The 26,202-nt window shown below is 41.4% G+C and overlaps 1 protein-coding gene across 2 annotated transcripts in view; it reads left to right on the top strand.

The window, feature by feature from the left end:
- MBOAT2 (membrane bound glycerophospholipid O-acyltransferase 2) overlaps nucleotides 1-26,202 on the top strand; it is a 184,674-nt gene that overhangs the window by 68,727 nt on the left and 89,745 nt on the right. Inside the window, exon 1 of one of the 2 annotated variants that reach the window (XM_080387860.1) lies at nucleotides 15,372-15,588. The exons of the other annotated variant lie outside the window; for it this stretch is intronic. Coding sequence (XP_080243986.1) covers nucleotides 15,517-15,588 — 72 coding nt within the window. The 5' untranslated portion in view covers nucleotides 15,372-15,516. Of the gene's footprint in view, nucleotides 1-15,371; nucleotides 15,589-26,202 lie in introns of those variants that run through there. 2 annotated transcript variants of the gene reach the window in all.

Below are 26,202 nucleotides of genomic sequence, written 5' to 3'. Positions count from 1 at the left end.
GAATTTGTTACTGTTTGAGGGAAATCTCTGTACAATGGGGAGGAGATTTCTGGATAGATGGCTGCAGGGAGCCATGCTGTTAGAAAGGAACCTGTCCTCCTCACAGATTGACCTGGGTTTGATCTATGGAAGAAACCCAGTAATGGGTTTACGCCTGCTGCTGGCATGGATGACTGCCAACAGGAGGTGTTTTTATAGACATAAACCGAGCAATTCTATCACTTTGAATTGCCACCGTGGCTTTTTAAAAAAAATAATTTATGTCATAAAGCACATCTCAGCAATTGCCACACAAAGCTTAAAATATTTAGAATATGCGATTATGTGCATATATGTTCAAATAGAAAAAAAAGGTTGGTTTTGTCATGATTGCAGCACTTGCAGACAAGTACAGTCAACTCACGTGAAAAATAACTTTCAGAAGCAGGCGAGAGCTTGTGCTGCATTACTTGGTTTGACTGCTGCCTCCAGCCAGTGTGGTATAGTGATCTGCAAAGGAAACAAGCTAACCCAGGATTTTTCCCCTAAAAGAAACTGCCTTGGATACTTGGCCAATTTCTTCAGTGAGACATCTTTAATGGACCTGCTGTTTCAAAACCGGTAAGAATGGCAGGGCAGCTTCTCCAACATTGTCTCAGCGACCCTACCCAAAGTCATGTACCAGTACCAATGCTGCAGAACTATTAAGTCAACCATCTCAAACTTCTTTCTCCTGGGTAAATTTATACTAATGATGTCTGCTTTTATAGATGGTTATCCCTTAAGTGAAGACAGTCTCTGGTGTGTGGGAAATCCTGCAACCTGTACGTTGCTAATTTCAATCGTCAAATCATCTGCATAAGCATAGCGCTTGTGAATTAGTCTAAGGAAAAGTTTTAGCGAAGTTAAGCTGTGATTTAGCTTTTCAGTTGTCAGGCTGCTTTAGTGGGTGACATTTGTTAATGTTAAAAGTCACCAGAGGTCTGTCCCGCTGCCCTGTTTCAGGTGGAAGCTGTCGCAGGCAGTGCAGCAGCCGGTACTTCTTGGCGAGGGTTCCTTTGAGAATTCGCAGTTGTAGAGGTGTATCGTGGGGGACCCTGGTGATAAACTGCATACCACTCGCTTCTCCCTCTGCCGTGGCAGATAAGTTGTCCTTATGGGAAGGCTAGTTGGCAGCTATCAAACAGTAGTTACTTCACATCAGCACTCTTCCAGATCCAGATATAAAGTAATATTTGACAATATATTTAAGGGAGGAAGCATTTCAGGTAACGGATTTGGCCAGTTAATAGCACAATTTGTTTTCAAGCTCTTGTAGTTCTGCTTATTTCTTATTTTACTTACACACTGCGTGTTCATAAGGCTATTAAAAAACTTTGCACAGCCTGAAGAGAATGCCCCGGCCATACTGGCCTGGGAGATTTCCTCCCTTCCCCATTTAGGGATCTCTAAGATATTTATATCACCAGTGGGCTGCCCAGGCTCTGGGAAAGTCGAACAGGCCCAAGGCTGAGGCACTAATTATCTGTTTAGCCACATTAGTGCTGAGAGGCAAATCACTTTTCACTGGAAGATAGTAAGTTGTAAAAGTGATTTGAACAAAGCAACAAATAAAAAACACCTTCTCACAATATGGTCTGCTGTCACCTTGACACATTTTACCAGAAACCTCTGAGGCATGCTGAGCTCAAAGGTGAAACGACACAAAATAAAATCAAGTCTGCAAACTGCAATCCTGTAATATAAAAGTAATTAATTCTCACATTGAAAATACATGTCTTGCTATCTGAGGAAGTATATGGAAGGGACTGTTTTTTCCCCATTGTAGGCACTGTAAAAACAGAGGAGCACGAGCACACGGTCATCATAGTATAAGGCCAGGAGAAAATGCACCTCTATACCCAAATTAAAGAGTCAAAAAATCACAGCAGTTATTGCAGGCATGTGGGAATCACAAACCCTGACAGGGTTCTTGAAAGAGAAATCCTTTGGTGGAGGTAGACCAGGAACACTTTGAGCATTGGTTCAGTGACGAAGGTCCATAAACACTCCTGCAGGAACAAGAGTACGTGCAAGTCCCAGCACTGGCACTTTGGCCAGGGCTCTGAGAACCAGCTTCTACAGACACAAGGACACATGATCCTTGTCTTGCAAGTTCCCCTCCAAGTTCAGAGGCAGGCGTCCCAAACTCCTCTGAATCTTTACTCTGTGGCTTCTCAGAGAGTGAAAAAGGCAAAGACGAGCATTTGAGATGCTTCTGTGATCTCACACAGCCATCAGGCGATCCCTTTAGTCCATGCCAAAGAAGAGTTTGTAGGGGAAAAGAAAACCCTCAAATGCAGAAGAAATAACAACTCATGCCCCCGTCCTAACACCTCAGAAGCTGAGTTTGGGCTTGTTTGCATACATTCCCACAGTTAAACAGTACATTTACTCTTTCTTAGCAATCTGACAGGGCTCCTTAAGTATTTTCTTGTATGCTTTGTGAATTTAGTACGGTTCTCTGTTTAAACATGTCATATTGTTCCCCGCAGTAATTAAATGCTTGCCTAATGAACTCCAAAAATCCGTGACAAAACACCCTGGGCAGAACAGCCACAGCCACTAGAAGCTGAAGTAAATACAGACCACGCGGCCTGCAAGAAATGAGGACATGTTGCAAGGTATTTTGCAACTTGACACTGTACATGGTTGCAGGCAATTACTTATTAAAGTACCTGTAAAGAGCAGGGAAGTAAACATGTTCAACATCAATTTCACTAGCCTCTCTTGGCCTAGGTCAACATTGCTTACATGACTGCTTTATGACTGCGGAAATCTGCTACCTTTGAGCAACTAGGAACAAGATATTTCGCACGTCCCGTATTGTCTGAGGTTGCTTTCAGGCCACATCAGAAGATGACAGGCTTAGTTGCCCCTAAACCATGACAGAGATCTGTACAAGTGGCAGTAGGTTTTGGCTGTCTAAGGAGGCAACTGTTCACTTGCTTCCGAACAGGTTGAGGTGGAGCCTCCACCCAAATGGGTGTTTATGAATGTTCCCCAACAGTCTCCTAATCCTGCAGGATGAAGGAATACTATTATTTGCGGTTAACTTGGCTCTTCCAAATGGTGCAACCAAGTGCACATTTGTATCCTATAACTAGAACATTCTAAAAACTAGCTAGCATTTCAGGAGTGTTCCTGATAACATGGTTTATCTGTTGAGTCTAACAGTTGACTTGCCAACACCAGTCCAGGGTAGCAAATCTCTACCATTTCTTGCCTGAGGCACTAGAGATTTGAGGCAGGTTCCTCGGGCAGAGGTCTCGGGGTCATTGATACTCTTCTGCCTGCTGGGAGAGGTATAAACAATATAGACAGCGACAGTTACCCTGCTCTGAAAAGCCCATTGTGCAGCCATGTATTAGACCCTCCACATCTGTACGGCTTCCTTCCTTCCTGCTTTATCTCCTCCTTAGTGCTGTAATGCCTCTGCACAATGTGCCTGTACATTATTCCCCCAAACGAAAACATGACGTGAAGATCCATGTTTGTTGGTTTTTTTTTTCTCCACAGCAGTAAGCATGAAAGTCTGAGTCTAGATCAGTAAAGTGCAGACTTTGGAGGATTAAAATAGCCTCCAGCTTTGGGGTAATAAAGAAACATGACTCACTTTCCCAAAGGGAAAATACTGGTTTAATGGGTCCTGTAGGAAACTGGCAATACTCCTCCCAGGATGATGCAGCCAGAAGTTCCAAGCAGCACAGCATGCACATGAATACTATGACCTCACATAAGTTTCAGAAAAAAGTGTGGGATTGAAAAGAAAAAGAAAAAAAAGGAGCTTTGCACCTCCCAACTTGCAGGACAAACCCAAGTATATATACACGAGCAAGTGGGAGAATGATACAATTAAGCAGCACAGACTTTGCAGTCCCTCCAACACAAGCACATCTGTCAACAGGCTTTTTCATGTCAGGTATAAAACGCATACAGGCACTTCTATTCTATAGTGCTGCAAAATTTAATATATGAAATTCTGGCAGCTTTTTTAGGATCTACAGGTAGAATGGTATACATGAGATAAATAATGATGTAGTGCAAAGATTGAATTGATGAATATTTTCTATCTCATGTGATGCAGCTTTGCCCCTGTTCAACTTAGATACCTGTGTCAAGCCTCAATGATTTAAATTCTTTCCATGGCACTTCTCTCTTTTTACTGTAAAATTTTAGAATTGGAACCATGCCTTTTTATTTGTTTATGTAGAAACATCATGCTGGAGACCCTGCTAGTCCTCTTCCATAACACAGTTTAAAGAAAGAGGTCGTCAAGGAAGCAGATGGCTGAGAAATACAGGTCCAGCCTTTATCTTCTTTCCCAAACACGCAAGCACCCATCTGTTACTGAAGAGAAAAGGGAAAGCCTTTGCAGTTGTTCTGGACAGACTAATTGCACGCTGTGTACGTGAGCTACTAAACAAAGATTCAGCAAAAGGGTGAGACGCATCTTTAAGCAATTTCCCCTTTATTTAGTGACATTGTTGCATATATACATAAAAGCCAAAGCTTGTGATTTCTTAGACTTGGCAGTTTAATTGAGTTCTTCAAACACACATCACAAATACAAGTCTGTGCATGGTTGAATCACAGGGTTTCCCAGCAGGTTCCTTGAATGAACAGATTTCAAAAGAAATTGAAAAGGGTTTGAAATGACTTTTTCATTCAAAGGTCTCTCTACAATTGGAAGTTCTAATCTGGAGGATGTCTATTAGCAACTCAGCATACAGTGCCAAAAGGAACTGTTGAGGTCTGTTCTGCAAGCATCTGCCCATTCACATGTGTTCACCCCTCACATGCACAAATCCTGTATTCTCAAATAGAAACTCCTGGCCAACAACGTACCTCGAGGCTTTACCTGGCTCCCTATGTTCTTATGCTCCATTTGTAACTGATGGAATGTATCTCAAACCTTTCTAGCTACCCTCATTTGATAGACTCACAGAATAGTAATAGTTGAGGCATGAAGGGACCTCATCAGATTGTCTAGTTTAGGCCCCATCCTGATCAAAGGTAGGTCAGCAACAGCAGGTTGCTCAGAACCTTATGCAGTTGGATTTCAAGGATCTCCAAGGCTGAAGACTCCACAACCCCTCTGGGAAACCTGTTTCAGTGTTTGACCATCCTCACTGTAAAGAAGCTATTTCTTATATTTAAGTGGAATTTCCCATCTTTCAGTTTGTGCCCACTGCAACTTGTCCTTTCTGGGCAGCAGTGTAAAAAGATGTTGGTTCTGTTGTCTTTCACTACCCCCCTTTCAGTATTTACACACATTGACAAGTTCTGCTGAGCCTTCTTTCCTCCAGGCTAAACAAAGCCAGCGCTCTCAGCCTCTCCTTGTATGACACATGCTCCAGTCTCTTAATTATCTTTGCGACCCTTCACTGAACTTTCTGCGCTACGTGCACTATCTCTTATGCTGGGGAACCCAGAACTGGACACAGCACTAAAGGTGTGGTCTTGCCAGTGCCTCACTAGAGAGGCAGAACCACTTCCCTTGACCCCCTGGCAATGCCTGGAATGTTGCTAGTCTTCCTTTCTTTAAGCACACATCGTGGCTCATGGTCAACTTCTTGTCCACCAGGAACCCTGGGTCCTCTTTCGCAAAGCTGCTTTCCAGGCTTCAGTGTGTACTAGTGCATGGGGTTCATCCTCACCCGCTGCAGGACCTGACATTGCCCTTTGTTGAACTTTATGAAGTTCATGAACAGGAGCTGGCCTTTTTCTCCAGCCTGTCAAGGCCCCTCTGAATGGCAACACATCCATCGGGTCTATCAACCACCCCTCTCAACTTCGTATTGTCTGCAAACCCGCTGAGGGTGCACTCTGTCCCCATTATCCACATCCTTAACGAAGAGGTTAAACAGTACTGGTCCCAGCATCAACCCCTGTGGTATACTGCACCAGCTGGACTTTGTGCCCAGTCCAACCCTCTGAGCCCAACAGTTCAGCCGGTTTCAGTCCACCTCACTGTCCATTGATCTAGTCTGTGCTTCATTAGTTTGCCTGTGTGGATATTCGGGGAGACAATATCGAAAGTCTTGCTAAAGTCAGGATAAACAACACGCCTGAGTTGAATCTCTCCCCTCACCTGCAAAGCCATTGTTTCGTCACAGGCGGCTACCAGATTGGTCAGGCATGACTTCCCCAGCTTTTACCACGCTGACAACTCCTAATCATCTTGTCCATGAGATATTTGAAAATAGAGCAAGTCCTCACGGTAGCTATTACCCTCCCAGGGACTGAGGGGAGGCTGACAGGCCTGTAGTTCCCTAGATTCTCCTTCTTGCCCTCCTGGAAGACAGGTGGGATATTTGTTTTTTCCAGCCCCCAGAAACTTCCTCCAATTGCTATGACCTTCCAGATATAACTGAGAGCAGCCCTGCATGCACGGATGAATCCCACCAAATCCTACAGACTTGTGTATGCTCTATTTGTTTAAATGTTTCTTAACTCGATCCTCCTTTACTGACGTTAAGTCTTCAGAGCTCCAGACTTTTCCACTTATCTCCATGGCCTGGCATCCCTGAAATCAGATCTTACCAGTAAAAACCAAGGCAAATAGATAATACAGTTTTATTTAGCTGTAATATTTCTTGTATCTGTATTAAAAGCAGCAAATGAATACAGGCAGTGACAGAGGGCTGCCTCTTGAGCAACCTGCACCTGAACAGCATCTTTCTAAAACTACTGTTCCTAGTGGTGAAACACATATAGATATTAAAGATTAAAAACTGTTAGAAGTAGGTGAGGGCATTTTCTTGCAGAATCACATTGTGGTATTGGCAACATAAATCTGCTCTAGGGAAAGAAAGAAGAATAACAAATCTCACAAAACCGGAACAGTATTTTAACAATCATTAAAAAAGCTAGACTTCCCCTTGTGAAAGAGAGTATGAGGAAAGCTTTTTTTTCCCCTCAAACAGAACCCGTAACTTTTATACCTAAATACTAGAGATAATGCAGGAACAAAAGCAATCATCTTCATGTCTTTGAGAACTGAATGTTGATGTTTCTGATCAAATTCCTGTTATTGTATTGTTAAGGAAGTGGCCTTGTTTGCCGAACTGAAGCGATACTGGGAAAGCTTCCTGTTTAAAACAGCAGGGAGTGCAGCCCTGAGAACATCAATCACACGGTTCACGATATTAATTTGACTGTAGCACTGCAGGAACAGGGCTCCACTCAGCCTCAAGGGTCCCCTGCAATGCTATGTCCTGAGGGATCCCGAAGTTCGTATTTCTTCACTGTGACATAGTAACTCTCTAAGAGAAACGGGTATAGTTAGGAAGAGATGGAACAACTTTACAGCATGAGGGACTCAGATCAGTGGTCTAGCATCCTCTCTCTCTTGGGTCTTTCAAAACTCTGCAAAAATATCTGTGAAGTTAATTACATAATAACCTACACATAAGTTTCTCCCACAGAACAGGTAACAATTGCTTAGCTTACATAACTAAAAGCCCGAGCCTTAAAGATTTATAACCCTTGCAATTTTAAACTGTGTCTACCATTGCTGGTATTTTTTCACATACCTTTAAAATGGCTTTTATTTTCTGCTAGTGATTTCCACAGAATAACAACATCCTTTAAAATTTGTGGTCTGTTCTACATTCTCTCATGGAATTTCACTTCAATGTGGTACTTTTAGAAGAAAACCAGGAACAGTTCTTCATTGTTCTCTTAATTTTGTAATAATTGTACTTCACATTTTAAAAAGACAAGGAGATACAGCCAGTGCTCCTATGAAATCTTTAGTACTCACAATTCCTTATTAAATGTAATCACAATTTGTCAATAAAGATGTCAAAACTAGGAGCAGGAGGTCAGACAATTTTGCTTTCTACAACAAAGACATGAGGACAAAACATTATGAAATGGAGTATTTTGACCTCCATAAAAGACTACAACAAGTTGATGTTATGAACAGTTTTCGTTATACATATATATATATATATATATATCTCCTAATCTTCACAGAAGTGATGAAAGTGCTACTGACAAAGCAGAAGATGGAATACTGCCTATTCATTCAGGCTGTTTAATCTTTCACGATCCTAAATATCACCCCAATTAAGGTACAGTTTAGAATCATGTTAAATTGACCCTCATCATAAATACAAATTTAAAAAATCATGGAGGACACAATAGCCAAACTCTGCTCTTACATACAGTTTAGGGGGTCAAAAGAATAAAGCACTGTACCAAATACTTCAGGATAAATATATCTAATGTGATAATCATTTAGCTGAACTGGCAAGGAAAAATTTTGAATTTATATTTATTTATTATTATGTTCCATTTACTAAAACGCTTCTTCAGTTTCCTAGATAGATTTTCTGAAAAATAAATTTATTATGTACAGCATTTCAGGTTCACATAGTGCAATTTAAGAGAGACTGCTGCTTGACTGAATGGTTGAACAAACTCATAGCTTTACTTATGCAATAACACTACTTATATAAATGGAACATATATCTGAGCTTGCATGTGACTTGAAGTAACTCTCAGAAACATGAATACTAATACGCATCTTTGGCTGCTGTTCCCAAAACATTACTCATTGAAGCTTTGGGTGTGTTGTGGGGAGGACTATGTTACTGTGACTATTATCTCACAAATTTGTGTTTGGACAATGCTCACATGCTTGCAGAGGGAGACTAAGCAGACACGACATCAAGCTAAGATGCAACTGACAAAATTAAATCTCAATTAAGTATTATTATGCTCAGTAGCTGACCAGTGTGAGGCTCTATGTCCTCTTCCTCTCAGGTCTCCAGATCTCCGAGCTGAGCCAAGCTTCCCCTATTCTGCTGCTATGAAAAGCGAAGGCTTACCCACTAAAACAGACGGCAACAGGTTCTCACTTGTCATACAAAGTAAGCAAAAGGCATTGGGGAAGCAGGTGGGTCCTGGAACAACTGCAGGAACATTCGGGCTCTGACCCAGTGACAAGTTCAATTGCACCGGGCTGTTCCAGGCTGCGGCTGACAGGTCTAACATCCTGAGTACCTACTTTCTATTCATTACCTGACACTCACCCTGACTCTGACACACACCACCAGTTTTGGCCACAAAACAGTCCGGCACGACCTACTGGCTGGCAAAGAGGAGGTACTTCAAGCTGTGCTGACTGACACTGTTGGAGTCAGAAGTAGCAAGGGAGGAATTTTAAAAGCAGGAGCCTCAAACCTGTGTGAGGATAGTGGGAATGACGGAAGGGGTAGGAATGAAGCGTCATACAACCAACCCTATCCTTTCTGGTGTTGATATGTGCAATTTTTACAAAGAATTTAAAATTAATCGCAGACAATAAAACTAATAAGATGCATGGGCACCAAAGACATCTTATCACAAATACTTACAAAATGTTCCAAAAACAGAAGGGTAATTTAAGCTCAAATGAACACACAAGGACCAAACCCAGAAACCCCTCAAGGAAAGATTCCTACTTTTTACTTAATAGGAATACGATCAGTATTGAACACAATACTTCATACAGGAGAACCATCCTAAGCTAAGTAGCAATGACTATATGGACTAAGAAAGCTATTTAGGGCGAGCCAGTCCTGGGAGACAGAAAAAGAAAATTCCATAGTGTTCCCTTTCTCTCCCTTATGTTAATTGTGAACCTGAAGCAACTGAAAGGAAAACTTTATTTGGTAAACTTAATTTTGACTTGCATTTTTGTTACTTACTTTGCACCCCCTCCTACAGTTCAACCTTTGCTCTTAGAATAAACTCACTTTACTCTGCAAGCTTATCTTGGCATTAAAAACAACTCTTAAGCAACTCTGGGATGAATAAGGTGTATTCTTATTTCAGAAACAATTAATCCAAATAAAGAAGAGCCTTAGTCCTATCTTGTTGCAGTCACCTAAGGCAAGTGGGAGGCACCTTGGGAACTGAGCTCTCTAAGCGGCAAGGATCAGTTTGAGAACCTGTAACATCAGATATTGAGAAAAGTCAGGTCTCCCATTTCAGCCAAGGAGACATAATACAAAGACAGCCCAGAAACCTGAGAAACTTGTTAAAAGCAGTTATTTCCATGTCCTGCTGTTACAGTATGACAGGAAATGAAGCTAAATGATGTACATCTATTCATATGTGTTTCATACAAATGTGCTTTTTTATATAGTTAAATCAATTAAAAAGGTAGACTTGTCAGTTCTTTCCTACTGTTTTATAGTAGTAGGCTCCTTGCAAGGTTATCACCAGCCTCTCCCATCCACCGTATTTCCCATAGTCTGATAAATACCTAATTAATCTCAAACCAACTGTTCCTAAACTCATAACTTAGCTTTGAAGTTCATTGCTTTTATTTCAGCTCTGAAAAAAGGGCTTCTATTCCTCAAACTTTTAAATTACCAGAGCAACAATACCCCAACTGCATGTGGCACTAGTTATTACACTTTCAAACGCTGTACATTGTCATTTTGTACTGTTTCCCCATAAAGAATTTTAGAGTAGAATTTGCTTTGAAAAGGCAACTCATTTATCAGAGTAACTTCTTGTTAAGTCAGCTGGTTTGTCCTTGTCATGAAAGCAGGAAGTTCCTTTAGCAGGGAAATTATCATTTCTAAGATCTGTACCTGAGAGTTGATATTTACAGCTGAACAATAAATTGAGCTTTCGTGCATTCTTTAGCAGCTCTGCCTGTTAACAGACTTTGTGTTATAACTGAAAAACACAATGGTCTGAGCTGAACATGAATCTATGTTTTTGAGAGACACCAACAATTTTCCCATCACAGAATTTACAAAATTTAAGCACTTAAAGAAAGTTGTTCCAAATCAGTTTTACGACAGAAACTGATTGTTGTCGTAGTAACAGAAAAGCTTGCTTGCTCTCAGAGCAGCTCTAAGACCAAAACAAAACAACTCAAAAATCTAAAGCCAAAGTGTTCTGTTAAAAGAGCCAAAGGGAGATTCTAGCTATCTTGTAGCTAAACTGTAGAGAGGTATTTATACTTTTCCTCATCAGTAGAGAGCCAAACAAATGTTACCTGAGCTGGCAAGCAACAGTATCATCATGAAGAATTCCTCCTAATATTAACAGGAATCACACTGGGCACTAAATTACTAATATAGCAGAACTGGCTAATTAAAGATTAGAGTAGTTCAGAAACAGCAGATGCATGTAAACAGCAGATGCATGTGAGGCTTATTATGCTCACATGTATATATATCGTATATATGTAATATATATATTATTATTATAACAGAATATTTGAAGGAATAGCAGAAGACTGCTTTGGAGGAAGGGTGAGACTAAGATACACAGAAATGCCACAATTTCAATAGTAGATTTTTTATGAACAGTAATTCAGTTTGACTGGGATCAGCTATCGCAGAAATATTCCTCTCTTCAGAATGAAGTCTCAAATATGTCAGGCTAAGCAAAGCCAGATACACGTAAGGCTAAAGTAAGACTTTACTGTAGAAAAGTGATCGCCTCTCTGTAGCTAATACAGAAACCCATTTTTTCATCTGTTTTGCTAAAGGGAGTTTCAGTAATCGTTTCCATTTTCTGACTGTGAATGTGTCCCCAGAATGACCTTATCAAACAAATAGAGAAATAAGAAATGTACACAATGGTGCATCTAGTAACTTTGTCCCACTGCCCCTTCCTGTCCCCTGCCACAGCTCTTCTCTTTCTGTTCTTTATTGTAGAATGTCATATGGGAAGACTGGTATTGTAAACACCTGAATATCTTAAATCATCAGTCAAATTAAGTTTACAGGAAACCTCTAGTGTTTGTTACATCATTCTGACAGGTTAAGTAATCTCTTTAAGGCTGAGAGATGCCTTTGTGATTATTTTTATACCCAAGAACTATGAGCACTTCTGGGACCATAAAAACTTAATTGCAGAACATCAGAAGTAGTTCATGGTATGCCAAGCCACTCTCCAGGGATTATTTAAATCAACACGTCCTCCTGCATTTTGACCGACAGCCTTTGGTGGAAAGATTTTCCTTGCAGAAGTACCACTTCTTGTTCACTTACATGTAAATATTTTAAACAGTAAGAAAGTAAATAGTGATTACTGAAAACTGTCCCACTTAAGTGAAATTTTATAGATTCACTACTCTGGGTACATTAGCTACTTAAGTGAAATTTTATAGATTCACTACTCTGGGTACATTAGCTTCTTTGTGTCACTCACCAGCCTCCTTTTTCACAGTATCATTTAACTTTCAGGACAAATTGCACTGTTACCGTGTCAATGTGACACAGAATGCTACCTGTTGCCAGCAATGCTTCATCTTCCCACACACAACACAGTATTCTCACACAGGCAGGAAGTTCTCTGAAAACATATATAATGAAAATCTTCTTTGGGAAAAAAAAAAAAAAAAAAAAAAAAAAAGGAAAAACAGAAGACCTAGTTTTACTGCAGTGCCCATGAAAGCCCTTACCATACATTTTACAGCAGACATCAAAGACAAGCTACTTTTTCCCTGGCAGAAATTGCTTATTTTCCCGTTGCTTTCTTCTTGACCAGCATCTGTATGCTTCACTTTTAATTGTGAATGTAGAGATTACACTCTGGGGCACGGCCCCTTTTGTTCTTTCATGTAACCAATTTCCCCCATCACTACAAAGGGACTATTAATTAATTTTCAAGATCTATTTCTTTGACACTGTCTTCCCCAACACACACCTTCCTAAATAAGAAGACAAGAACAGCTTCCTAAAACACTGCATTTCTCCAGTGGAAACTTAAGATGTAATTATGTAACTTAATACCACAGGTACAAACTATTTATAATGATATTGCAACTTACAGCACAGGTAAACGTATCTTTTAAGTGTGAACTCCTAAGATCCTAGAAGTCATGCAGAGAAGCATATTGTTGTATTTTCTGAGCACTGCAAGAACAACAACATTGACAAAAATAAAAATGACCAGAAAATTAAGCATGTGTTTTAAAGCAAAGTGACATTTAGGCCGTGTTATCATGAGCTTGTTGTCAGGCATTTTGTTAATTGAAAGTAAGAAGTTCATTCAGTAGGTCAATTATTTGCAGTGAATATTTCATGAAAGTCTCAGTAACACCACCTCCATGGATTCATATATGTGCACCAGAATAATTTATTGTGACTAGACTATGATTCAGAATTAGCTATCAGCCTTTTCTAAAGCAGCTCTTTTGTGGCTTCACTGGAGAGCGTTTAGGCTGAGATTTCCAAAGATTTGTGCATAGGTGTATGTCTCCTTACTAAAAGAAAATCAGATAAAATGATCTTAGTCTTTATATACATATGTATAGTGTGATGCAGACTGTATTGAGCCCAGCGGCATTGCGCTCCTAAGAAGTTACTCATATGTATATACAATTTGCTGGTTTAGATTTAAGGGATTGATTCAGAACTAATTGGGAAAAGTTTTTTTCTTCCTCCCCCCGTCTGAAAGCAGCTCTCTTTGCTTTACTACAAAACCATCATGCTATTGCTTCTGAAGCTGGTGATGCCACCACAATTGTAATTGCCTGTCATGCAGTGAAGAAATCTAATTAAAAACACTTATTTATACCTATTAACCAGTCTCTTTAAATGCAGACAAAAGACCTTACCACAAGCTAAGGCATAAGTACAGAGTGTGCTCTGTAATTCAGTAAGAGAAACAACGGCTGTTTTCAGATAATTACACTTACCTCCATTTTCCTGCTACTACCAATTAGCATTAACCGTGAACTTAAATGGCTATGTAAATCACTATACCTAACCACTACTCCAGACATGGTTCAGACTCTTAGCGTGATATTGGACGAGGCATTTCACCTTTCACATACTCAAAGTGGTGAAACATTTCTGTTGAGGGTAAATTACTTATCACAGCATGGTTTAGAAGTATAATATACAATAATTATTTAAAAATGTTTAATAAAGTGCAAGGAATAACCTACAGTTTTCTCTCAAGAGACCCAGGATTCTTGAGCAGTTTAATAGGTAAGAGCAGTATATTCCTTTGGAGCCTCCTTTACCACATCGTTTAGAACAATTATGGTTAGTTAGTTTGTAAGGAAAAAACTACAGAAAGCCGTAATGTCAAAGAGGCAGGTAGGGCACTAATCCAGAATGATGTGATAAGCAGCCTACTGCACAAGCTCATCTGGCAGTTTGCTGCGCACCCTAATGCAAAGCCTTCACTCAAGACTTCACTGTTTCACACTGGATAGCATTGCCTGGACAGGTGGAAGAGTTGTGCTGCATACCAAGTTGTCACTATTGGCGTGACCCTATCACTTCTTTCTTTTTTTCTTTCGGGAAACTGCACCGCCCGGCTGAACGTCCTGAAAAAGTACTCACGCATGTACCATTTCAGGGTTTTGTGTTTAGAAAACAAGCCTATTGTATTTGTTAATACAATTATTAAATTAATTGTATATTTGATATATGCATTAATAAACTACATTTATTTTAATTATTTAATTAATAAACTGAAAACTGTGGCTTATAGCCATGACAGACTTCCTAAAATCTACCAGTGGCAGTAGGAACAGGATTTTTTACCCATTTTTTGCAACTTCTTCACAGTGCGAGGCCACCCTCATGCCCTGTGCATATCCATCACTTATCCACCGTGGTGTGTGCAGCTACCGAGCTGCCTCTGCGTCCGTCCTGGCTGAGGGGAGATAGTTAGGAGCACAACAGGGGGCCGATCTCTTCGTTACCTCAACATACACCCGTGCCCACATGATTTTGCGCTACCCTCAGCGACAGATACCGCCACAGCCGCTACCTGGGCCACCCGCCGCCCGGCATCGACCCCGCCAGCGCTGCCAGCACCCCGCTTCCCCGGGGGGCTCCCCTGCCCGGCTGTCCCTGCCTTCCCACCCGCGCGGGAAGGTGCCCCCGCTCCTCAGGTCCCCCATCCGCCCGGCGCCGAAGGGCTCCGCACGCCCCGGAGAGGCGCGCCCGGGCCCCGGCCCCCTCAGCCTCGCCTGGTGCAGGGCGAGGCCGCGCCGGGCCCTGTGCGGTACCTGGGCGCTGCGCGTAGCTTCTGCCCACCCTCAGCGCAGGGGGGTGGGTGGTGGTGACGGCCACGGCCACAGCCGCCGCCGCCGCCACCACCTCACTCCTTCCTTCCTTCCTTCCTTCCTTCCTTCCCGAGCCGTCCCCCGCCCCACGATTTACCTCACCGACCCCCGCCCGCCCGGACACCATCTTCCCTCTCCCGCCCCCCGCGCCGGGCCGCGGCCGCTGGCTGCCGCCGGAGGGGAGCCGCCTCGTCCCGCCCACCCCGCCGAGGGGCGGGGGATTGGGCGAGCCCGCCTGTCACTCCGCGGCGCCGCAGCGCGCCGGTTGGCCGCTGGCCCCGTCAGTCAGCGGAGGGGCCGCGCCGGCCCCTTGTTGTCACGGCGCCGTGCGGGGCTGGGGCTTTTCGCGCCGTCGACACCGTTGTTGCCGCCGCCGCGGGAGCCCGGGAGGGGAGCGGTTCCCTGGCCTCGTCGCCCGCTCTCCTGGCGCGGGGGGAGGCGCCCTCGCCATGGCCACCAGCACCACGGGCTCCACGCTGCTGCAGCCCCTCAGCAACGCTGTGCGGCTGCCCGTCGACCAGGTGAGGATGGGGAGGCGCCTGCCCCGCCGCTGCCTCCCGGGGGCTCGCCGGGGAGGGGCGGCGCCGCGCCGTGCGAGCGCCCCCGCTCCGCTCCGCGCTGTCCCGCCCCGCCCCATCCCCCCGCGGTCCCTCCATCCTCCCCGCCTCCGCCGGGCGGGGTGCCGGGGGAGGGTGGGTAGCGCCCGGCGGGGCGGCGGCAGCGGTTCCCCTCACGGACCCGCGGGTGAGGGGAGAGCGGGGCGCGGCCCGCCGGGGGGCGCCGGGGCGGGGAGCTACGGCCGCGCTCGTGCTCCGCGGGCAGGTGCGCTCGCGCCGCCGCCCGCCTCGCGCCAGCCGCCGCCCGCCCCGGCAGCGCGGCCGCATCCCGGGCACGGCCCGCCTCGCCCCGCCGGTGCGCGCCTTCGGGCGTGCCGGGCTTGGGCCGCGGGGGCTGCCGGCGCCGCCGGGCCGGCCAACTTGTTGGCATCCACCGTTCGGGCAGCTGTGGCTCCGCAGCTGGGAACGGGGCCGGTGTGGGCTCGGCGCTGCCAAGGTTGGGTAATAATTGCAGATGCAAAGCAGCGTGCTGCGCCTGGATGCGCCTGCCGGGGAGTTTTAAATGCGGCGTTAAATAACAGCGTGTGCCGCACACGGCGCGGTGGGGAATTGTATGTACTTTGTAGGCAGAGCGCTTCCCTGGTGTCTTTTGTCCGAGCGGTGTAAAAATTCCTGAAGGTGGTTAATCGTGTCGTCTGCACGGAACATCAGAAGGTTACAAAATAAGATCGGGAAACTGAGGTTCGTAGAGTTTAATGACTGAAGTTGGACAAGATTGTTCGTGGGGGAAGTGGTCTAGACCTCCTAAACCCTAAATGTTTATGTGTTTATGAAGGCATAAGTAACCTGAAGTTACACCTCCTATAAATTTTGCAGCATCAGGAAATTTCATGGGGGGAATTCTTATTTAAAAATACTTAAGAGATCTCCATTAATGTACCAGTGAAACACAATAAGGAAAAGGATCTGTGCTTATGTAGAGGCAGATTTTGATGTTTTGGGTTTACAAAATACACCTAACAAGTGAGAAGAGTAACTGGAAGTGAAATACAGAAGAAGGAGCTTGTCTAGTGAAAGAGTTTCGGAAGTGGCTGTGAACTGTATGTTCTTTCTTTGTTTTTCTCCACTCACTCCCCTAGTCATTTGTTTGAATGGAACCTTTGGTTAAGGATACAAGTGAAAAAGTATCTTCTAGAAAACTGACAAAAAGCAGGCAGGTTGAAAACCGAGCTTGCTGTGATGGAACAGATCCTATACGCAACTTGCAATGATACCTGCATCTGGGATCAATGGCACCACATGGCTCGGTGCCTCGTACATGCAGGCTGTGAGCTGCTCTTGACAGGTGCCATGTATTTATTTCCATAAAGCGTGTAGCCTCTGCAGGGTACTATAAAACAAATAAGAGATAGCCATCTCTTTATGGTATAATGCTGGCATCGTATTCATAATAGTAGTCGCAAGTTTAATTGCTTTGTGACGTCGTGCAGCTTCTACCAAATTTAAGCGTTGATGATAATAAAGTTACTTTTTATCAAAGCCTGGAAAACTTCCCTGTATTGAATGTTTTTGCAACAGATGCTCCTGTAAAGCCAAGATGTTGTTATAAAATACCGTTTGAGCTCTGTTGAAGCTTTTGGGGATGATCACAATGGAGGATGGCTAAACACATAGTTTACAAGTTTTGTTATATGCAGTTAAAAATCATACATGCTTTGTTTTTACATGCCAGGGACTGTACATAATATAAGTCCAGCTGTGTATGAAGAGCACTGATTATGACTGGAGTATGAATTGAAGAATTACAAAATTATGCTGCACTGAGGAGAATGAGTCTACTGCTGATTAAAAAAAAAAGGCAAAGTTAAATTTTTTGTAACCTCTCAGCTTAAGAGTCTATCTTGATACTAAGTTTGTAATACAGAAAGAATGTGAAATGTGTTCAGTGTAATCAAATCAAAGGTAGTAAAGAAGAGAATGAGGGCATAGAAGGAAAAGTGCTGATACCTTTTGCTGTGCTCAAAGATTGTGTGTGATATTCAGTGATACTGTATACGTACTAGCTATGAAAATATAGCAGTGCTTTGAAAAAAGAATAACGGTTTTCACATTAGGAGGCTGTTTATACTACTTGTTCCAAATCTGTACTCTGACTACAATCATACCAGTACAGCAGGTACTTGGAAAGGGCACTCCACAATAATACCAGCACTCAGGACTGATGGACTTTTTTCTCTGCTTCCGTGTTTCAGTTTTGACCACAAGTAGATACTGATCTTTGTATCTAAAATGTTGCCATTATGATTTATGTTTAAGCCATTGGTATCAAATTATTCTGCTATAAAGTTTTGGGTGAAGGCAAAGGCATGTAACTCGGAGGACAAATCTGCATAGCATGTGTCAATGTTACCCTACTGTCTGGGTGTTCAAACAAATGGATGGAAGAACCTTGCCTATTTGGCAACGAATGGAAGTAGAAATTTCAGTTAAAGGTGCAGCTGTTCTACCTCTAGGATTGAACTAACTAATCAGATCCATATCAGTGTGTGGACTGAGTGTGAGAAATTGATTACTTTTTTGACTTGGTAGAACTAGAGGCACAGATTTGTTTGAGAATGGCGTTGATTATGGGCTAGGTGGAAATCAGTATAAAAAGTGGAGGATGATCACTCCCACTAGAGCCATTTGACATGCTTGTAAGCAAGAACAGTCTCCTCTGTGCCCAACTGTGTTACAAGAGAAAAGCTTTGTTGCTCTAACAGATTGCTGTTGCTAGACTTTTCTTCTTGGTACTAGAGTACTAGTTAGCTATAGGAATGGAGAAGAACTTGTTTTCTGCTTCTGTGTATATCCCCCAACAAGGTATTATGTCATAACTTGTTGCTATGTTAACCCTTCCTTTGACTCTTTTGTCTTGTGCCAAGTTAACTGAAATGGCTACTTGGAAAAGCTAGTGTTTTTTTGGCAGGCTTCTTGTTCCAATTTTTCTATTGTTATTTTCAGTTGTTTGGTGCAAGGGAAGATGTTTGGTGTGAACAAGAACCTAGAATTATCTCTGTAGATCTGGGAATGCAAACTTATACACCTTTCTTTCGTGTTTTGCTATAAGAAAAAAAAAAAAAGACTTGGGAGTGAAAAGCCTCACAAGAACAGTATCTTTGGGCTTTTTAGACTACCTAAGTTTCCTACTTGGCAAAGAAGGCATCCTGTTGACAGCTGTGTTGTCTTGGGTCCTTAATGAATCAGTGAATATTAATGTACTGCAGTATTCCTTCTGTCTTGTTAAGGGAGAGAGGGAATGAAAGTAGTTATGTCCTTCCCACCCCCTGACAACCTGAAGAGAAGTATCAGAAAGGTTATCATAAAAACCTGGCTGCTAGAGAATCATGTGTTGCGTAATGCATTGAGGTTGTAACTTGAATTATTTTATTATAGTTGTGTCTCTCACTTAGCCTTCTGTTTTTCCTGCCTGTACTTATGTTGCTTTCTTCTTTCTCTGAGGTGAAGCCTGACAAATGGCATGTTGGACCTTGGTCCGTTTCTAGTTCTGGCACTATCTGGCTGATTGTTGACAAATAACTTCTCCTGATGACATGTCAGCTTATCTTTCATTAAATTGGACATATTTTAATTCTGCTGTGACATGAGAAAGATTCTAGGAGAGCAGAGCTTCTCAGCTTTAGGTGTCTGCAGGGTGAGGTCAGTTTAGAAAATAATTTTGCTTTTGCTGATTCCACCAGAGGGAGCAAAATTTTTATCTGAAAATGGGCAAAAATTATACGGGTTATTACTGCCCTTCATTTGCCATAGAAACAGACAAATATAGTAGAGGAGTAGCTGAGCAGAGGAGACAGGATATTGGCTACGACAATGTGTGAGCGTCAACTTTCTGCATGGCTTGTCTAAGAGATTGATCTTGAGATCCTGGAATGTGGTCTGAACAACTGGATCAACTAAGCTAACTTCAGTGATTATCTTCTAGATAATAAAAGAAAGAGTATGGCTTCAACTGCTAACAGTATAGCTGTGTGAAGATGTGTGGACTGAATAAAATGTCATGCTTATAATTATGCGCTTCACTTAAAATCCAGGATGTAAAGTTAAGCAGTGTTTTTTCAACAACAACAAAAAAAAGCCTTGCTATTTCCACGCTTTTCTTGGTTTTTTTCCCCAGTCTAATTTTAGTTTTTACTTGAATAAATTTGTTCATTTGTGTAGAATAAATATAATTTTCTACACTACTGCCGTCAGCCTTCAAAGACTCTAAACCAACCTTTTTTAAAATAAGATTAGGCATAAAACCCCAAGTCCTCCTAACGGTGTACTGTATAAACCATGTGAGCTTCCTTAATTTAGGATCACAGGCCAGTTTGCTGCATCTACGTCTTTGCATAATTTTCTGCATATGCTTCCTTGTGCAGAGGGTTACCCGACTTGCTTTCAACATGCCCTTAACACACTCAGTTCCACCTAAAAGCAGTTATCATTGATGTATATTAAAGCCTTTGTGTTTCACCTTGTTGCCCTCAAAGAGAGGGAGCAGGATGGTTTTTTCTGTGTATATACATATGAAATGTTTATTTTTTACACGTATGTGATTGGCAAGATATATCTGCAATTTTTTTTACTTTATTTTGATGCTTTGAAGATGAGCCACAGCTGAAGTTCAGGTAAAAGGCTAGGCTTGGAGGTGGTGTAGGACATCATTCTACTGAGCAGCAGAACGTGCCCAGTTTGCCTGCGGGGAACATCTGGATGTGTCTCCTAGTTAGATCTGTGTTATTTCACAAAGGCTTGGGCATTACTGATGTTTTTTGCTCTTACTGATTGCCCTTGTTTTCTGCCAAGGCAACCTACCTAGCCTCCTGAGGACTGAAATGTTTTAGTCTGATAAAAACCTTTTTGTTTAAACATGGAGTGGAAATCAAAAAGTTTGTCCTGTATAGCTGTCCAGAATTTAGATGGCCTAATATTTGTCTTAAGCATTATGAAACTATAAAAAAAAGTGAAGAGTGTCCTAAGTTTTATTATCTTTCACTGTTGATTCTTAGACTGTTGTATGCAGCTGTGAAACACAGAGCAGCACCTTACTGATTTTTCTGATGTGACCACAGAAACTTACAAGTAATAGAAGTGAGTAAAAGTAGCATTGGTGGGCATCTAAAATCCAAAACTGAAGATGAGGGAGGAGTAGGGTAGGAAAATTGTGCCCCTACTTTGCTTTGTGCTTTCCTTATCTGCTGCTAGCAGCAGTCAGAAGAATGAAGGGTGGATGGCAAAGCCTGATCTCCCATGGCAATAGATGGAGACTGTAGTGGGTGAAAGAAGCTGGAAAAAAGTAGTCCCATTCTCCGTTCTGTATGTGCTGTTCTCAATGATTGGACGTTTTGAATGGTTTGGATTCACTAGCAAAGTTTTTACTGGTTTCTTAACTTCCCTTTGAACTAGTGGAAGGTGGGTAATATGTCATCAGAAGGGTCCTAAGCTCTGCAGTGATGCCTTCCCAGATTTTAGTATTACTTTTTAGGTGTTGACTTAACTCTTTGCATATTGTTTGTTGAAATTACTGTGCAATGTGTTGAGAAGGCTGAAACTGTTAGGATAGGAGGAAAAAAATTGGCAAGAAGTGACTATCTTGAAGGAAGGAGTGGAAGCTGTAACAAACAGTTGGAAAAGAAAAGAAAGCAGACACTAGTTACAGTGTTGGAAAAGACAAGCCATTTATTAAGTGGTAGAAAGATTTAGTACAAGAAATAAATACCTCTGTAGTTCAGGTTCATGAATATTGTTGTGAGGATGTAAAGTATAGAGCTACTTCAATTTTTAGGGAGGCATCAGTGAATTTTCCTTCTGATATACTCTTGCCGGTTTCATCCTGGGTGTATTTTCTCCAGGTTTTCATGAAGCAGTGGAAAAACTCAAATGTAATTACAGCTCAAGGCTTCTACAGTAAACATCTAAAATAGTGTCTACCTGAACAGCCTATAGTCACCTGCTTTGTTTTGTCGTACTATTTTTCCTGTCCTTAAGCAATTCATTCAGGTAGGTTAAGTGTGAGCACTTCCTGACCGATGTTCACCACAGTACAAACCAATTCTGAATTCAAAATGCGGTTCAGAAATTGCTACAAAATATTGCAGCCCTGGGTCGTTGAAAAGAAATATTGGAGTGCCCAAAGAACAGGCTAATAAACAGGAAGGCTTAGAGAAGGTGACAGGAGTCGCTTATTTACTTAGTAGACAGTTACCGCGGTGTTGCTTTTTTTTTGTTTTGGAAGTGTTACTGCTGTAAATCTGTTGTACCACAGCTATGTAAATCTTTTCCTTCTGGGCTTTTCCTTGGGTACAATGCTGACTTAAAACAACAGTTCTGAAATCCGATAAAACTGAGATAGGTGAGTCATCTTTATCATTCATTAGTACTGATGTTTGTTGTCTTCGTTCATTAGTACTGGTATTTGTTGACTTTAACTCCTGCTTACCTGGTTCCTGCGTTGACCTAATGAAACACTGTGATACATACTTTGCAGCCTTGATTGCAGTATGTCTTTACATTTATTATTTTGACTAACTTGCACTTTTCCTGAGTAACAGTTGCCCAGGGTTTTTTCCTGTTTTCCAAGCCTTTGAATGAGGGAGTCTAAACTGGGGGTTTATTTTCTCCTGGAAGGTGAGAAAATTTACACATACCCAGGTGAAAACCTGTTTGCTTAATGTGTGCATCCTTACAGTATTTAGTTTACAAAGAATGTTGATGAAGTTTTTCAGTATGAATATTTGATTTTTTTTCTTTGCTTTGGAAAGTACTTTAAATTCATCATTATTAGTCTTTTAGCACTTCTGCAAGTGAACATAGCTGTTTGGCAATTTCAGTTGGTCTGCAAATTTAGATAAATGCTAGTTATGCCTGCTTGTTTTAAGTGATGTTTTCAGCAGCTAAGCCATCTTCTGCAAAGGAAAACATGCATAGCTCTGCCTTTTATACTGGAATAATATAACCAAAGATGAAAAAGCTGTTTTGGTGTCACTTGCTGTAGTTGTGATTTTGGTGTTCCTTTTACTTCTAATCCAAGTGGCCTAAGCTGAAGGAGAAGGAGGTGCTCTTACTCTGAAACATGGCTTGTGAGCACACTGGTTGTTCAACTATGGTGATATATTCTGTACTGTAATGCTACCTGTATAAATCGTTCTTAATCTTTATGACCTGCCTTCTGGGTGAGTAATGCTCTTGATTCTACTGTTTCCTGTCAATCATTCACATATATATAATTAATTAATTGAAGACTAAGCATGCCACTCAAAGGGGGTTGACAGTTCAGACTATAATGAATGGGGTTTTATTCTTCACAGTAGAAAAGATAGAAAGAAGTTGAGGCCACCATGAATTTGCAGGAATCTATAAGAAGCCCAATGATGACTGAGATGTGTAGAAGGGTATAGCCTTAGAATATGTTAACAAATGATTATCTGTAATGGGATTGAATGTAAAAAGCTAGATAAAATATTTTAATATGGAAGCATAATTCAAAAGGTTATTAAAATATTATAAAATAACATTGAATTAATTTGAAAAGCTGTAGTAGCTTGAAGTAGTGCCCATTAGTACTGCGGGTTGCTGTGTATTGCAAATGTTTACGGAACTGCTGTTGTGTTCAGAGACTTTGTAGGTGGCTGATTTCATGCAGATGATTCTGGAATTGGGAAGAGCAGGAGAATAGACGTGGAGAAGTAGAGACTGACTGGGTTCATTCAAGGGAGTGTGTGGTGAAGTCCTTTTTCTTTTTTTATCCTCCACTCCACCCCCATCCCATCCCATGGAGAACACTGAGAAGCTGACCATTTTAAAAATGGATATATTTGTTTTATTTGCTAATTAAAATGAGTGCTGCTGTTACTGGATTCCTGCAGTCTGTATGTATGAGAAAGTGTTACTTCCTATGTTTTGTTGCTTATTTTAAGCTGGACTCAGTTTCTCATATATCAGCAGAATATGAAGTACTGAGGTAGATCTTAACGGGAAGTGTCTGTTTCTGGTTGTGTTTGAGAAGGATACCTCCATAGGTGTTAGTTATTTTGCTTTATTTTTAAACAGCTAGGAAAGTAACTTGTAAAGTTTTTACGAAATTTCAGGCACTGTAGTAGTTCTCTGAGCATTAAAATAAAAACTTGTTCAAAAACATCTGTGTCCTCTATGTTGCTGATAGTCATGTGATGGAGAGTAGAGATTTTGAGGTTAATTGCTATGTGCATGTGCACCATCAGTGTGTGACAGAAAACCACACTTCTGGAAAACAGTAGCTGAGTTGGTCTTTGAAACTGTGTTTTGCCAACATAATGCCAGGCTGTTGTGTTTTGATGTTGTAAACCCTTCTTCTCTGGTAGTCTGAGTTCTGTGACTCGTAACTGGACAAACCAGTTTTTGCTTAACAGAAGCAAGTGTTTTAGGTCCTTATTGTTTTTTCATGAAAGAAGAAAACAAAACAAAATACACAAGCAAAAACCCCAAGTCAGCATTCTTAGTCCAGTTTTCACCTTTGAACCAAACTTGCTTCCTAGACTTCGGCTATTCCTGTGAATAAATAGGTGTTACCTGTGACAGCTCTTTATCTGTAATGCTGAATCCTTAAGAGCCTATTGGAGAGAACACACTTCAGCTGATGTCTTCCTGTCCTTAATGAATTAGTTTTGGTTGTTTTCACTATAAAATTTGTATGTTAATGTTTCATTTTACATCTTTAGTTGTACAGTTTTTCTTAGTGTGATGATTTAGTATGCCCTGTTTGAAAAAGCTTATTGGATTTGATGCTCATTTGTTGCACAAACCAGATTACTAGTGTCTGCATCATATTCTTCACTCTCTCCAGCATACTTAAGACTTAGAAATTAGAAATTTGAAGTTAATACTGGAAATAGAAATACTGTTATTAACGTATGTCATGATAATTTTTGATGTTTTGGCCTGAAATCAGCTTGGAAAGAAAGTGTTCATAATCTGATGAATAAGTCTTTACAGGTGCCAGTAAATTCATGTGAAATTGAAGTATATTTGTGCAACATGAAAAAGCTTTTGCCAGTTGTTAGAGTTGACTAACACAGATGTTTAGTGTATGCACTTCAAGGAAGTGACTGCTATTAGAGTGGCTGTGTTTGGAAGTCCTATATGAAAACGAGTGTCCCTTCACACTAGGTGCTGTAAAACGCAGTCATTGCTATAAAGAATACACTACCTTAACATTAACATCTCCCATACTGATACTACCCCAAAATAACCACTGCTCCTTATTCTCTATTTTGTCATATTTCACCCATGAAGTGAGGTTGAGACTTCAGAGCAGGCCTGTTAATTTACTGTTTTCATCAGGTAAGGTGCTGGTTATTATTTGAATCAAAAATGCATTTGAAAGCATTGCCACAACATTTATGATCTTTAAGTTGAACGAGGAATGCCTCTTTCTTCCTGTCAGAGAAGAAAGATTCTCTGAATTACTCTCAAGTATTCTTCAACTCTATCAGATACTTGTGCCAGTGTTTCTGGACTCCTCTTTCTGATATTTCCCAATAAATTGAAGAAAATTACCAAACACTTTGATTTTGATTCTTGTCATAGAATTGCTTTTTTCAGCTTTACTGTGGAAATTGTTCTTTTTACTTTTAGTATCAGTGCAGCAATTTTCAGGAAATAGATGGAAAATTAATCATTGGTTTCAAATCATAGTTATTCTTACTCCTCAATTCTTAGTGGTTTGGCACTTGATAATTATTAGATAATTGTACAAGCTGTTTGATCTTTTTATACTGGATCAAGGTTAGAAATTGAACATAAGATCCATCTGTATTGCTGTCTCGTTGCTGTGGAGAAACATCAGCTCTCCTGTGTTATAAGTAGCTTTTTGTGACCATTTGTAGATGTTTTTAATTACTCAGCTGACTGTTTTGATGAAAAAGGAAAATTGTTTTGACCTAACTCACAGCAGGAACAAGAAAATACTGATGTTTGAGAAGGAAGGCACAACCAAGGCTTCATTAATTGTGATAAAGTTTGGCGATTTTTGACAAATATGTGTTAACAAATATGATGCTTGGAGGAATTCGTATTTAAAGTGTTACTGCTAAAATAGCCCTACAGATACAGAAAAAAATCAAAGCCTTATCTTGAAGATCAGTGCTTCTTATTAAACAAAACGTACATTCTTATGTCTTGATCTCCTAGCTCTTGCAAGCGTTTTTTTCAAAGTGTTTGTGTAGATCATATGCTAAAACATCTGTTTAAAATGTCTCTTCTCTCTACTATTGATAGTTGTTGAAAAGAGGTCTAAGGGTGGGGGAATAGGTGTGCTGCTCAGTGCACCTTACTCACAAGCCCTGTGAAATGGAGCAGGAAGCATGTGTGGTAATGTTGTTTCCCTGGTAGAGTGGGGACAAAAAATGACTATAGACAGGGAAACAAGTAATGCTGACATTATGCAGCTCAGAAAAACTGAATTCCATGGAAGAAACATAGTCTGGCAAAATGGGGAGAAAACCCTAAATCTTTGGCTGCAAGATCGTTGCCTCCATAGGTCCTTGACTGTTACTATGA

The sequence above is a fragment of the Falco punctatus genome, assembly GCF_963210335.1.
Source record: "Falco punctatus genome assembly, chromosome: 5".
Classification (NCBI taxonomy): Eukaryota; Metazoa; Chordata; class Aves; order Falconiformes; family Falconidae; genus Falco; species Falco punctatus.
The sequence above is the reverse complement of the archived record's forward strand: the minus strand, read 5'-3'. Positions and strand labels throughout refer to the sequence as shown.